The sequence below is a fragment of the Malaclemys terrapin genome, chromosome 1, assembly GCF_027887155.1.
Source record: "Malaclemys terrapin pileata isolate rMalTer1 chromosome 1, rMalTer1.hap1, whole genome shotgun sequence".
Lineage (NCBI taxonomy): Eukaryota > Metazoa > Chordata > Testudines > Emydidae > Malaclemys > Malaclemys terrapin.
This window is the reverse complement of record NC_071505.1, coordinates 70,066,999-70,081,891: the sequence shown is the minus strand read 5'-3', so window position 1 is coordinate 70,081,891 and position 14,893 is coordinate 70,066,999. Positions and strand designations below refer to the sequence as shown.

The window sequence follows — 14,893 nt, the reverse complement described above, 5'->3', positions numbered from 1 at the left end:
GGCATGACTCATGGTTCTCAGATAAATCTCTGATGAGTCAGTCCGCCAGTTTGTTCTAGAGCCTAGGAGGTGCAGAGCACCATGAACCAGTCCATGGGATCCAGAGAGGGGATCCAGAAGCAAGAGTAGCCATATGGAATTTGAAACAACCAAAGAAGGTTGAGATAAAGATCAAGGATGGGTCTTCCAACCCCTTTCTTCTTTTTGATTAAGAAACAGAATAAAATCCCTTGCCTCTGAACTCTGTGGCATTTCCTCTACCCATCCCAGTTGAATGAAGGAGTCCACGTCTTGCTTAAACAGTCTCCCATGAGAAGGGTTCCTGAAGATGGACAGGATTGATGAGGAGGGGACAGAAACATTTTGAAATTGGATAAGATATCCCTTGCTGATTATCTGAAGGATCCACAGATCTGAGGTTATCCCATGCCAGGCTGTTGCCAAAAGGAGTGTTGGAGGGATCCAGCCAGAGTCTCAACACACACATTGAAACTGGTTCTTTCCTGAAGCCCCAAGTTATGGAGCAGCCAAGGAAGAAGCAGAGGGTTGCCTCTCGTAAAATCACAGCTTCTTCCTCTGGATCTCCTTGGACCACTGCTTAGTACCATACTGAGATTGTGGTCCCCATCAGTAGAACAGTTGCTGTTGTTTTGGATTCTTCTGTATGGGTACATATAGGCCCAAGAATCTTAAGGTTGTTCTGGAGTCTTTAAAGTATATGGAGCACTTCATATGTACCACTATTAAAGAGGTAATTTCCCTTGAATAGGAGGTCCTCAATGGTAACCTGGACCTCCCTTGGAATTCCCAATGCTTTAAAACTAAGCAGACTTCCTCATCACCATGGCATCAACCATTGTCCTGGCTGTTGTGTCTGATAGCCTGAATGGCTCTTCAAGGAGCACTCAGTGTGTGAGCTGGCCTTCTGTCAAAGGGGACTTCACTTCCTCATGCTGGTTTTTCAGGAGTCTGTCCATAAAATTGCAAAGTTTGTCCCATATAAAAAAAAAAATGTATTTGGGGGAACAGCTCCTGATTATTCGTTATTCTCATCTGCAGGCTTGCTGTGGGGTACACCTTCCTCCCAAAGAGGTCTAACTTCTGGTCTTTCTCCCAAGGGATGGTCTTAAAGCAGCATAGCCAGCCTGACTTCTCGTGAGGACTACAGTATTGGTAAAAATATTCCAACCCTACAGCAGACACCTCTCAGCACTTGTTGATGTTGATGTAACCAAGGCCAGGCTATGTCAAATCACTTTGACCATTTCAGGCAGTCTGTTATTAATGGGCATGGCTGATTGCCCCATAGAGGAAGGCTGCACTATACCCAGAAGTCTGTGTTGCTTCTCCTGGACAACCTGCAACAGGATAAGAAGCATCTCCACCAGTCTTTTTAGCAAGTCCTTTTAGCTCATTCACAGAAGCTGTGGATGGAGGCTTAACCACTTTGTCTGGACAGAATGAGCTGACTGGAGGCTGATATACTATTGGAGAGTAGTGATCTCCATAGTATTCCTCCTCACCCTCCAGAAGCTGAATTCAATACTGAAGTGGAACCCAAGATGATTGGAGCTGCTTCTTTGGCAAGAGGGGCCTGGCTCTCAAGATTGTAGATAAAGCCAGCTTCCTGGAATACGGATTCACCCCCCATGGCGTACCAGTATAGCCTCAGCTGATAGGGATAATGAGGATGGCTCATGAGTGGGTAGCAGGTGGGGTGTGCTCTGTGGGTCCATGATGATCTTCTGGTGCCCCTCAAGTAATCTTCCTTGGATTCTCTGCCTGATTCCCACTCTGACACTCACAGAGGTGTGGGAGTCACTCCAGAGAAGAAGCTCTGCTATGTACCTCTGGGGAAAAAGAAAAGAAACTTCTTCCAACAATGGGGCAGATCTATCAGGTGTACTCCATCTTGGGGAAAGTACCTTAGCGGGTTTGGAAATTTCTCCCCATAGCCTCCCAATGAGAGGTGAGTCCGATACCATTCCTACAGAGAGGTGTCTCGCAGGTGCTGTGGAGGGGAGTAGTGCTGACATAGAGAGTTGGTACACTGCCGAAACTGAAGCCTCCAACGGTATCAAAGAAAGAGATCTGGGTACACAGACACTTGGTGCCATAATTCCCAGTGCTAAGATGCTCTATGATGATACATTTGGTGCCAAAGTCTGTGTCTTTCTATCAAACCCGGAGGCAGCACTGTCCTTGGTGTGGGAAGAGGCCATCTACAACAAATTTGGGTTTGGTGCTGGGGAACTGGTATAGGATTCCACTTCAAGGCTTTTGGAGGAGTGAGCCTTAGGAGAGGCTTTCTTCATTCCATACTTGGAGAGGAGGATTGGTGCCTGCCTGGGTCCCTGAAGCGGTGCTTTTTAAGGCCTGTTTCTGAACACGTCATCTATGCGGCTGACAAGTGGGTCTTATGAAAAGCCACCAAGAGTGGCATCTCAATTCATCAGGGCATTGGCAGCATGGAGCTAACCAGACACCTGGAGGATCTCTGAAGGTCTACCCAGATCCAATGAGGCTTGTAGCTTTCCAAGAGGAAGAGTTTCAGCTTTGCCTTTGTAGACTGAGTCCTCTTGAAGTATGATATGCAGATTAAGCAGCACTCCAGAGCATGGCCTTCTTCAAAGGACAGCAGACGCAAGGAGTGTCTCTTGTTCATGGGCATAGCAATGTTGCAGGAGGAGGAGCTCTTTAACCGCAGTGACTTAGGTTAACCACTGTACAAGAGGGGGTCTGCACAGAGGAGAGATCTCTTGTACAGAAAGGAAGTGGGAACTATCTAAAACTAAGTACTTCAAAGCAATGGGCAAAGAAAATTTATCAACAAGAACTAAGGCTAACAAACTTTTCCTAGTGAGAGAAAGAATTGTGCTACCTACTTGCTAAGATCAAAGAATGTGGATACTACAAGGTCTGTCTAACAGCCACTAGCAGTAAAAAGGAACTAAGTGCAGGTTGCGGCTGGCACACACTTTATCCTTTCAGATTCAGGGAGCGAAAGTGCACTCAGTGTGCAAGCATGGACCCAGTGGACACTGCTATTCAAAAGAATCCAACCTCACATGCCTGAGGTACATGTGCACCCAGAGTGCAATCTGTGTGGATAATTGCTAAAAGAAAAAATTCCAGTTCCCAGACATATTTACTCCTAATGGTGCAGTGGGAACTGCCGTGGGGAAAAGGGATGAGGGCGGGGCATGCTTATAGCCCATTGATTCCTGGCTGCCAGAATGGTCCTTGGAGCCACAGACATCCAATAATGCTTAGAGCAACCTCATAGCTACTTTAGTTGTGCAAGAGGCCAAGCCCAGAAACACAGGGCCCAAGATTCATGAGTGCCAAGGTTACTTAGGGTCACTTTTGCACACACAGTCTGCCAAGTAGTCCTTGGCCACTGCTCAGAATCAGAGTTTGGGACTGGAGGCAAGACACACAGTGCTGCAGCTATGAGTATCAAAAAATGACTTGGTGCTTGGCAAGGTCTTCATGATTTTTCAATAATTTATGTAAACAACGTTTGAAATTGGTTAGTACCACTTTATGTAGTGACGAGATAAGTACAGTGGGGGTTTTTTTTAAACCACCCTGTTTCAAGTTTCTCTCTATTTCATTGATCTGTAGAAAGAATCTATTTTTATCTATGACAACCTAAATGGGTTGTAGATTCGGATACTTGTGGACAGCTAGTGACAGGAGTCTTGGAGAGACTCTGAGCACTTGGTAGCAGGTGGTCAAAATTCACAAGTAACAGCATAAGGATCCTATCTGGGCAACAGTAATTGCAATTTCCATTCCCAAACAGTGCCATAAAGAAGCAGGTGGGAGCCAGAGTTAACAAAGGGAGAGCTGAGTGACTTTAGGGCATCAATCCTACAAACACTTCTGCAAATGAGTAACTTCCTGCATCTGAGTATTCTTATTGAACTCAATGAGGTTGAGTTCAATTGTTGTATACGCAGTTACTTGCATCCATTTACAGGATGGGAGTTTACAAGTGCAATGGCAGAATATTTTCATAAAAGGTTGTATAAAAGATTTGCTTTTAAAATACACATAGAAATGTGGTTTTGTAAATTTGTAAAATGTGGTTTTGTAAAAATAAACTGAGTGCAGTTATGTAACCAAAACAAATCTGCATTTGTAAATTCAACTTTCATGATAAAGAGATTGCACTACAGTACTTGTAAGAGGTGAACTGAAAAATACATTTTTTTTGTTTTTTTACAGTACAAATACTTGTAATCAAAATAAAGATAAAGTGAGCACTGTACACTTTGTATTCTGTGTTGTAATTGAATATATTTGAAAATGTAGTAAACATTCAAAAATATTTAAAATAAATGGTATTCTATTGTTGTTTAACAGCGTGATTAATCGCGATTAATTTTTTTAATCACTTGACAGCCCTAAAAAATTGATTACTGAAAGCAATATCTTTGAAAAAATATTTTAAAAAAGTTAAAAAGAATATACCAAGACTATTTTCTGCTAGTGTTGTCACTATACAGCAGAATCTAAGCAGAAAGTAAATATGAGATAAGGACTGATATATAGCAATATGAGATTAAGATGGTAATCTATGCTGCAGCACCATCTGCTGTTTCATCTCAGCTACTTTATAAAGGAACCAAATATAATAACTCCCAATTATCCAAATAGCATGGGGGACACGGATTTTATCTGGGTAAACTAGAGTGTGAATAATCAAGACGGCAGAAGCCATTCAGCTGTGGGATAGCCTCCCCAGCAGCCGGAGTCTCCTCCTCCTCCTTGCGGTCCTGGCCAGGGGTCTCTGCTCTGCCCTGCTCCACTCACTCACTCCCCTGACAGCAGTGCTGCAGAGGGCTCCCTGAACTTCTGAAGGGCTGATGACACCCAGTCTCTGGAGGGGCAAAATGTGGGGATAGCATAGACTCTGTGGCTAGGACTCTGCTCTGCCCTGCCAGGACTGCAGCCTTCCCTACACCTTGTGCCTTTAGGGATTGGGTGTCATTGGCACTGCAGCAGCGCAGGGAGCCCTCTGCAGCTCTGATGTCATGGTCCTACTCACTCACTCTCATGATAGCAGGATGCAGAGGGTTCCCTGTGCTGCAGCAAGAGCCATTCAGCAGCAGGGTGGCTTCCTTCATGGCCAGGAGCTCTGGCTCTTCCTCACAGTCTTGTTCAGGGGGGTCTCTGTTCTATTATACAAACCTTCACATTATCTGAATCCCTTCTGTGTGTCCCAGCATGCGATACATGGTGGACAAGAAAGGGATTCAGAAAACGCAGAAGTCTGGATAATAGAGTTTTGGATAAATGGGAGTATACTGTATATGTTTACAAGGTCAAAGCAGCCAGAACACAAGAATAAAGTTGGAAAAAGGTTGATGGAGCTCAGTTATGCCTGGATAATCATTGCCTGCTACATAGCATTTACCTGGAATATATTGTTTTTAATTACACAATATGCTGATACTTAATAGCTATAGGATTATTTGCACAAAGACACCAATTACATGGCCATAGATCTGCTAGATTCACTAGACTTTGTTGTACTGCTTAAAAGACTGTTTACCATAGAAGTCAGTTACAAAAAATTATGAACTCTGTTACCACTTATGCATTTAAGTAAAATATAAGTTGAAATAATTTTAATAACATCCCAGCATTACATACTATAACCCATTCTTTGTAGTAATGTTAAATTTCATCAGATTGATTTGAGCAGCATAACAAAAATACACAATTGGAAGTACCTAGTAAAAAAAATAAGAGGAGGTTTTTTTGTTTGTTTTTGTTTTTTAAAAGAGTTATGGAGACCATACCTGAACTCTCCTCTAGCAAGAACAAAACAGTGCTGAGTTATGTGTGCAACTTAGCCTATAATTAAGGCTAAGATTTTTTCATGGGTATTTTTAGTGAAAGTCACGAACAGGTCATGGGCAATAAAGAGAAATTCATGGAAGTCCGTGACCTGTCCGTGACTTTTACTAAAAATATCCCTGATAAAATGGGGAGCCCAGCTGCAGGGTCCCCACACCGCCAGCAGAGGTTTGGCAGCTGTGGAGACCGCTCCAAGCTCTTGGGGCCCCCACCACCTGTGGGGGCTGTAAACTCCAGGCTCCCCCCGCCATGTCTGAATTCACAGGTCACTGGAAGTCACGGATTCCATGACTTCCATGAAAAAAATCACAGCCTTACCAATTTATTTTGAAAATACTAATGGTGACCTTGGTTTAATGATACCTTCCAGACACACAAAATAACGGATGGAGGGATACAAGGTGAGTTAATCTGAGAAGCAGATTATTTTTTATAGATGTATTGATACATCCCACAGCAAGGATAGGGAAGATTGTTTTATTAATTGTTTTGTTGGGTTGTATGCACAAAGGTGTACTGGGAGCTAAAACAAAAATGTTCAGTCTCATGATATCATCATGCCTCTTCTGCCTTGTTTGCTGTTTACATGAGGTTTCAATATTTTGGAGATTTGTGAATAATTAAAATATACTTCATTAAAACGATATTCAATGAAAGTAAGAAAAATAATACATACATTCACTAGTATTTACACATATTATACTGGAATTAAACACATATGAACAAAAGCCAAAGTGCTCACACAACTGTTAACAGATGGTATATGCTTCAATTAAAATGCAGTAGTCTAAAAGTACAACACAGTAATAATATAAAAAGACATAACAGTTTCCAAAATGACAGAACATTACATTACCCAAATTGTAAGCATAGTTTTTAACTATTTTCTTACTACTGAAATATTCTCTTTAGGAGTCTATTTATTAAAATGTGTTATTTTATTTGAATTTACCTGTCCCTTTGCTATCAGGTAAGCAACAATAGACGTATGCCCGAACTGGGCAGCCAAGTGAATACAGCTGCATCCTTCCCCATCAATTAGTGACGGATCTGCACCATACTTCATCAGTTGTACAACCATGGATAAGTGACCCTGTCTAAACATAACAGAGAACACAAACACACCTGGTTAATTATATATATAAAATTTGGTAACATATTTGGATAGGAAAAATGTTAAATTCAGACATTTTTTAATTAAACAATTATATCATTATATCACTCTGAACTGAAGATTAGGACAACTTTTCCTTTGAAAATGATGATCACTATGCATCTGATTCTGCAAATATGTGAACAACTAAGTATGAGATTAATTAATTTTAAATTTTGTTTTTAAAAAAAGTTTATAAACAGATTAGTTGATTTTTTTTTATTTTATTTTTGCAGGGAGGGAATGCAATGTATCCTTCTATTACGGGGAAAACAAGTGCTGCTTTGGGGCCGACACTTTCCCTGCACTGCATTAAAAGCATCCATAAAATCTTTTTAGCATAATAGCCATCAGGATTCTCACCATTTTTGTGATAAGGTGCCAAATATGCACAGTTGTCAGTTAGTGCACAGCTGCAACACCACAAAATAGGCCCTTCCAGTCAATCAGAATATGGCTTTGGTCAACTGGTGTTCAAAGTGACAGTCAAATATTCTCTGAACCTGACTGAATTTAGAGCAGTAATAATCTGTTTAAGAGTTCATCTTATAATACATAAATAGTCAAATATTATGTTTAACCCCAAAGGAATACAATCATTTTAATATTTAAAACTAAGCCTAACAGATTAGCCTAATGAGTGGATTTTTCACTGTGAAGTATTAACATAATTTAACATTTTAAATGTTCCAAAGCCCAATATCCCAGGCCTCCTCTTTGCAGTACATAATTATGAATATTAGTACATATATACTTCCTTTCCCATTCATTTCTACTCAACTGTATCTGAAGGAGTAACTATTAGAAGATAGTTGTCTGTCCAGTACAGTACACAGGAGTTTATCCACCCCTTTTATTACTAAACCCCACCAGATAATCAAGAGCAAGATTCCCAAAGCAACAGTAAAGAGAGCTGCAAAGAGACCACTGACTCCAATTTTTATACAATATATATTCTCTCTTATCATAATGATCAGTCTCTTCTACATCTGAAACTAGCAAACTGGTCAATAGATGAACTGAATGTCCATGTCCTTAGAGACGAAACCTATAAATGTACTCAGTTACTACCACCAACCCAGTTTCTCAAGTTCATTCGTGCATGGAGGCACAACGCATACTCATAATAGAAGCATATCATGGAATTTCATTCAAATAATAAACAAATTACTGTCTAATTAAACTGGGAGTAAAGAAAATCCAAGAATTTTCCCCCACCTCGTTGCCCAATGAAGTGGGGTGGAATTTAAATCTCCTCCCAGCTGATCAACAATAGCACCCTTTGATATGTAGAATCTAAAAACAGAATGAAAAACATACATTTTAATCTAGATTGTTTTGATTACAATCATAAACATGAAAGATAAGTGACAAATATATAATTAAAAAGAGACATAAGATGCAGGTTTAAAAGAAAAAAAATTCCCAGCCTTCCTATAACAGATCTCCTCCTTGAAATTGCCGGTCTTGAATTTTTGACACACACACAGCTTTTTGCTGGTCTAGTCTTATTTTAACATTACTTTTATTAACAGCAAGATTGCTAATTTAGTTATCACTATATGTGTTAATGTAAAAAGATTTACATTATTGTAAATAGAGGGAAGGTTCTTAACTTAGTTTAAAAAAAATGTAATAATTAAAGTACGTTTGATGGAGTAAAGAGATCTGTGTGTTTGACTATGGAAAACAGACAGGAATACTTGCAGAATTTTAGCGAAGGTAAAACACAGTTTTAGACAATTTAGTTTGTAGCATGTGCTATCACTGGAATGTCCCTACTGAAATCATTGTTCCAAGAATTAATGTTTCTGTTATGCTTTTAACCAAGTGTAAAGATTTTACATGCTTCTCAATTACAGTTATTAGACAGAGGACAAAAACATTAAATACTTTAAAAATGACTGGATAGAAATTAATTTTTCTGAAAAACATTTTTAAGCAGACTAACCACCTGTAGGACAAATTGAATTATCCACATTTAATCTGTAGCAATTCATATTTATAACATATGTGCAGTTTTTGTGAGCTAATTCTTTTCCCTACTGAAGTATGTTTTCCCTGAGAGATTAAATTGGTAAAATGAAGATGACAATGTAAGTCATAGCTAACTAACAAAAAGGGAAACATTTTTTTAAACAAGTCTTGCCAGAATTTTTAACAATACAGTTTCTTCAATGCAGGTCAACGGACACCTCTGTAACAGTTAAAGCTGAATCTTACATGCAAAATTTGGTCTCTGATCCAAATTTCAGGCATCTTAAAATTTGGAGGTGTTCAGATCGAAGTTTTTAGTTCAGCCCAGCATAAAGCAAGAAACCACCTGTAAAATTCAGATCTGGACTCCAAAACAAACCTCCCAACCTGGTGGATGTTCAGCTCTGTCATTTTGGTTCATTACCCTCTCAATTTTCCAAAGTTATTTTGCTAGTAAATCACGTACGAAGAAATCATATGATAGAGCTCAAAACACCTAGTTACAAGAACATCTACAATAGAAGAAATATGGAGAAATATTGGGTCTCTTTTTTAAATTCTAGATGCCAACAAAGAGAAGTTATATATGACTAACTGTTTGCCTCTTTCACAGAGGGACAGGCCTGCATGCAGCCAGTTAGGAGTGACATAACTACAGGGTTTACACTTGCTTTTAAATTTAATAAAGAAAGAGGGGAGCAAGTGCATAGTTAGGAGGGAGGTTTTTTATATATAACTTTGCAGGTGAATTTAGTGCTTACGAAAGTCAGTTAATAACTACACTAGTCAGAACTAGCCATCATGCAGGCATGGTACTGTGCAGAACTTCCTCATTAACTTCAATTCTCACCTATATCACTTCTATACTTTCAGCAAATCCCTGACAAGGGAATGACCACTACTTTTGGACAGGAGAATAGTTCTGTTTCAGCACTCATTCAGCCATTAGACTCTATTAAGAACAGTGCCAATTGAGAGGGGAGTATTTGTAATACGAGCACCATGTCATCCAAGAACTCAATCCTGATCAACCCCTTGGATTTACTGAATGAATAAGAGAATACAAGTAAGATTACTTTTTAACAATGGCTTTCAGATGCTACTGTACTTTTTAAATAAAGTAATATAGATACCAGACAAAAAAAAATACATATATGTTGGTAGTTTAAGTTGTTTAAGACTTCTTTGACATTCCAGCCACTGCAGTTGTCAGACAAGCCAGAAAGAGAAGGAAAATAAGAAGGGGCATAAAGAAAGGGAAGAAGAGCAGGAAAAAGACAAAAATCTGTCTCACAAGAGACTCCTGGTTGCTAGAAGAATCCAGGTGCCTTACAATTCTGTACATAGACTCTCCCTCAAAATGATGGGGAGAGGTAGAATGCCTGCGTGCCTTTTATCTAAAAGAAGATGGACATAGGAGATTAGTTGCCTTTGCCATGGGAGCTGCAATAGCACTTGTTTTTCTGTCTTTCAAACCAATGACTAAGGTACTTCCATGTCTGTATTTCTCCTTCAGTGGTTCTGCATAACAGAAGGCAAAATGAACTGCAACAGGAAAAAAGTGCCCTTAACAAGCAAATCATGATGACAACTGTCGCTTGGTGAAGGATCTGGTGGCCAAAGAACCTATAACAACAGACAGGACCTAGAGACTACCTGGAGAACCTCTTTATGCTTCATTTTTGCCTTTTCATATTTCGTTGTGTGTGTGGTTGAACATGCACATTAACAGAGTAGAACTACTTTGAAACCTGCACACTGAGTCAACAACTTCATGTCAAGTGCTCTTGGGATCCTGCCAACCCCCACGGTATACTGATTACCTATCTAGTGTATTCATTTAGCTCATTTTTTTTTTAAATGTAATGTAAAAGGAATCATGTACCGCTCACACACCTATGACTTTGCAGAGTAACAAACACTAATAATTATTCCTTCAGAGTTTAGAATGTAAAAGTTTTGAGAAGTAATGTGGTTTAAAACATATCCTTGTAGATCTTATACTTAGGATTTTACTTTTTTTCATTCTTCTGGGTTTATAACAAACCCCACCACTCTAAGACTCCAAGGGTTTAAATCAAGATTTAATTTCTATTATCTGAAAGGGGTTATAACATTAGTTACTTGTGTCTCTGTTGTTCTAAAAACCTAAAGGATTTTTTCTTTGGTCATCACTTCTTGTATAAGACAAAAAAAAAACTGAAATAAGGGAATACTAGAGTTCTTTTTTGTATTGGATCAAAGGCACTTATAACCTTAGTTGTCTAGAAAATTCACTGCCTTTTTCCATAAGATTCCCTTTCCTCAGGGAGAGAAAATTGATAAGTCACAAAAAGAACAAGATATTTCAAGGTCACTGGTTGCATGAAACCTGTTCTGCTAGATCATCCAGCGAAAACTAGAAGTGCCAAAATGAGAATTTTGCAGTAGCATACTTGCATTGCAAATACTGCAGCTGAACAGCTGCTCTGAAAAGCCTTGGCTACTGGGCATTTAACAGGTCTTATTCTTGGGTATAATGGCATCACAGGGATTCTGCAAAATATCTAGATTGGGGTTTCTGGCTTTTATTTTTTACTAGGGCTGTCAAGTGATTAAAAAATTAATCGAGATTAATAGTGCTGTTAAACAATAATAGAATACCATTTATTTAAATATTTTGGATGTTTTCTACATTTTCAAATATATTGATTTCAGGTACAACACAATATTTTAGATTAATTTTTTATTACAAATATTTGCACTGTAAAAAACAAAAGAAATAGTATTTTTCAATTCCCCCATTACAAGTACTGTACTGCAATCTCTTTATCATGAAAGTTGAATTTACAAATGTAGAATTATGTACAAAAAACTGCATTCAAAAATAAAACAATGTAAAACTTTAGAGCCTACAAGTCCACTCAGTCCTACTTCATGTTCAGCCAATCGTTCAGATAAACAAGTTTGTTTACATTTGCAGGAGATAATGCTGCTTGCTTCTTGTTTACAATGTCACCCGAAAGTGACAACAGGTGTTAGCATGGCACTAGCGTCGCAAGATATTTATGTGCCAGATGTGCTAAAGATTCATATGTCCCTTCAGGCTTCAACCACCATTCCAAAGGACATGCGTCCATGATGATGATGGGCTCTGCTCTATAATGATCCAAAAAGGTGCGGACCAATGCATGTTCATTTTCATCATCATGAGTCAGATGCCACCAGCAGAAGACTGATTTTCTTTTTTGGTGGTTCAGGTTCTGTAGTTTCCGCTTCGGAGCATGCTCCATACCTCATCCCTCTCAGATTTTGGAAGGCACTTCAGATTCTTAAACCTTGGGTCAAGTGCTGTAGCTATCTTTAGAAATCTCACATTGGTACCTTCTTTGCGTTTTGTCCAATCTGCAGTGAAAGTTTTCTTAAAATGAACAACATCTGCTGGGTGATCATCCGAGACTGCTATAATATGAAATATATGGCAGAATGTGTGTAAAACAGAGCAGGAGGCATACAGTTCTCTCCCCCCACCCCCAAGGAGTTCAGTCACAAATTTAATTAACGCATTTTTTTTTTTTAAATGAGCATCATCAGCATGGAAGCATATCCTCTGGAATGGTGGCCGAAGCATGAAGGGGCATACAAATGTTTAATATATCTGGCAAATACTTTGCAATGCTGGCTACAAAAATGCCATGTGAACGTCTGTTCTCACTTTCAGATGACATTGTAAATAAAGAGGAGGTAGCATTATCTCCTGTAAATGTAAACAAACTTGTTTGTCTTAGTGGTTGGCTGAACAAGAAGTAGGACTGAGTGGACTTGTAAGCGCTAAAGTTTTACATTATTTTGTTTTTGAGTGCAGTTATGTAAAAAACAAATCTACATTTTTAAGTTGCACTTTCACAACAAAGACTGCACTACAGTACTTGTATGAGGTGAACTGAAAAATAATATTCCTTTTGTTCTCCATTTTTACAATGCAAATATTTGTAATAAAAATAATATAAAGTGAGCACTGTTCACTTTGTTTCTGTGTTGTAATTGAAGTCAATATATTTGAAACTGTAGAAAAACATTCAAAAATATTGAATAAATTTTAATTGAAATTCTATTGTTTAACAGTATGATTAATCACGATTCTTTTTTTTTTAGTTAATCGCACGAGTTAACTGCGATTAATTAATAGCCCTATTTTTTACCCTTAAAATTGAGAATGAGTGGCCTTAAAAAGGAACTACGAAGTCTATTTAGCATTATAGACAAACATAAAAATTGTTTAAAGACATCACTGATGTTTAGCTATATATTAATACATACTTCACCAGATCTATTCTGTTGTTGATTGCAGCCCAGTGGAGAAGTGTAACGTTTTCTTTGTCTGGCTGCCGTACATCATAACCTGCTTCCACCAACTCTCTACATCGTTCATATATTCCATACCTTGAAGAAGAAAAAAAACTCCAACTTATTATCGTATGCAAAAACCAACATGTAGGAAACAATCAGGTACTTAGATACCACAGAGATGAGCACAATATAAGAACCTATGCAAAAGACTGTAGCAATTACAAAGATTGTTCTCACCTGCTGGAGATAAGAACCAAAAAGTGAGTAAGAAACAGCAAACTTCTTATGCAGAGGGATTACCATGACAAAGTTTTCTTTTTTCCACCTGCTGCTAATAGGAGAAGCATGAAGACAGGCAACTCATGCACAAATAGGACAAGACAATCAGTCAACAGCATAAGGAGTTCTTGAAAGACTATATTCCATCTGTGAAAGAAACCAAGATTTTGCTCCTCTGCCACAGAATTTCATTTGTGAACTAATTAACCAATCTAGGTTGACCTGAGACTACTGTTTCCCACCAAGAAGCACTCTCTTCCCACTTCCCTGGAAAAATCCAGACAATATAACCTCAATTTATGGAAGACTCACACAAACAGTGACCCCCTGTGCAACCACAAGCAAAACCAACTGTTCTTCATGGACAGTCAACACTACCTGGGACCAACGTTGACCAACATCAACACTTCCTTTCAGGAAGAAAACTTACTAATGTTAAGAAGCATGCAGTTGCTTGGGCAGAATTCAAAAAAGTACTACTAGCCACTCATAACCCAGCTAGCTACTACCCTGTCTCCATTCTCCTTTTCATGGGCAAAATTACAGGGAAAATTATGACAATACCTGTACTCTATTAATGTGTCCCGTTCTCTCAGTTCCTTCACCACTCAGAGTTTCAAGAGGAGTTTCTGAGATGCAAGTATGGGGTTTTGTGTATGCACAAAACATCTCAAAGAACACCACATACTATAAGGTAAGTAACTGTTTCTTTTTCTTCAAGTTCCTGTGCACATGGCTCCCTCTTATGGTGATTAACTAGCAGTTTGGTGAGTTAAGCAGTGAGCGATAGGAGCACATCTGAACATGGACAGCAGAACTGTTCTTCCAAGCTCAGTATCCACTCCAGATGCTCATACTAGAGAGTAATGGTTGCTAAACATGCATACTGAGGACCATGTCACTGCTCTACAAATTTCAATGACAGGAAATCTGCCGAGGTAGCTTGGGTCCTGGCAGAAAAAGCAGTTACTCGACTTGATAGCTGTAACTTACTGATGACATATGAAATTTTGATACAGTTCACATCTATTTGGTTAATAGCTGAGATGAGTTTGATCTACATTTTGATGCTGTAAAGCAGTGGTTTTCAAACTGTGGGTTGCAACCTAGTACTGGGCTGCAGAATGTAAAGCTGCATTGCGGCAGCTCTGATCAGCACCACCGACCGAGCAGTTAAAAGTCCCATTGGTGATGCTGCCTGACTAAGGCAGGCTAATCCCTACCTGTTCCCACACCATGCTGCACCCCGGAAGCAGCCAGAAGCAAGTCCGGCTCCTAGGCGGG

At 39.1% G+C, this 14,893-nt stretch overlaps 1 protein-coding gene across 1 annotated transcript in view; it reads right to left on the bottom strand.

Moving 5' to 3' along the window:
• Positions 1 to 14,893, bottom strand: part of ZDHHC17 (zinc finger DHHC-type palmitoyltransferase 17) — a 123,503-nt gene that overhangs the window by 74,753 nt on the left and 33,857 nt on the right. Inside the window, exons 3-5 of the mRNA XM_054027001.1 lie at positions 13,301 to 13,423; positions 8,243 to 8,320; positions 6,824 to 6,968 (exon numbers count right to left, since the gene is read on the bottom strand). Of these exons, the coding sequence (XP_053882976.1) occupies positions 6,824 to 6,968; positions 8,243 to 8,320; positions 13,301 to 13,423 (346 nt within the window). The remainder of the gene's footprint in view (positions 1 to 6,823; positions 6,969 to 8,242; positions 8,321 to 13,300; positions 13,424 to 14,893) is intronic.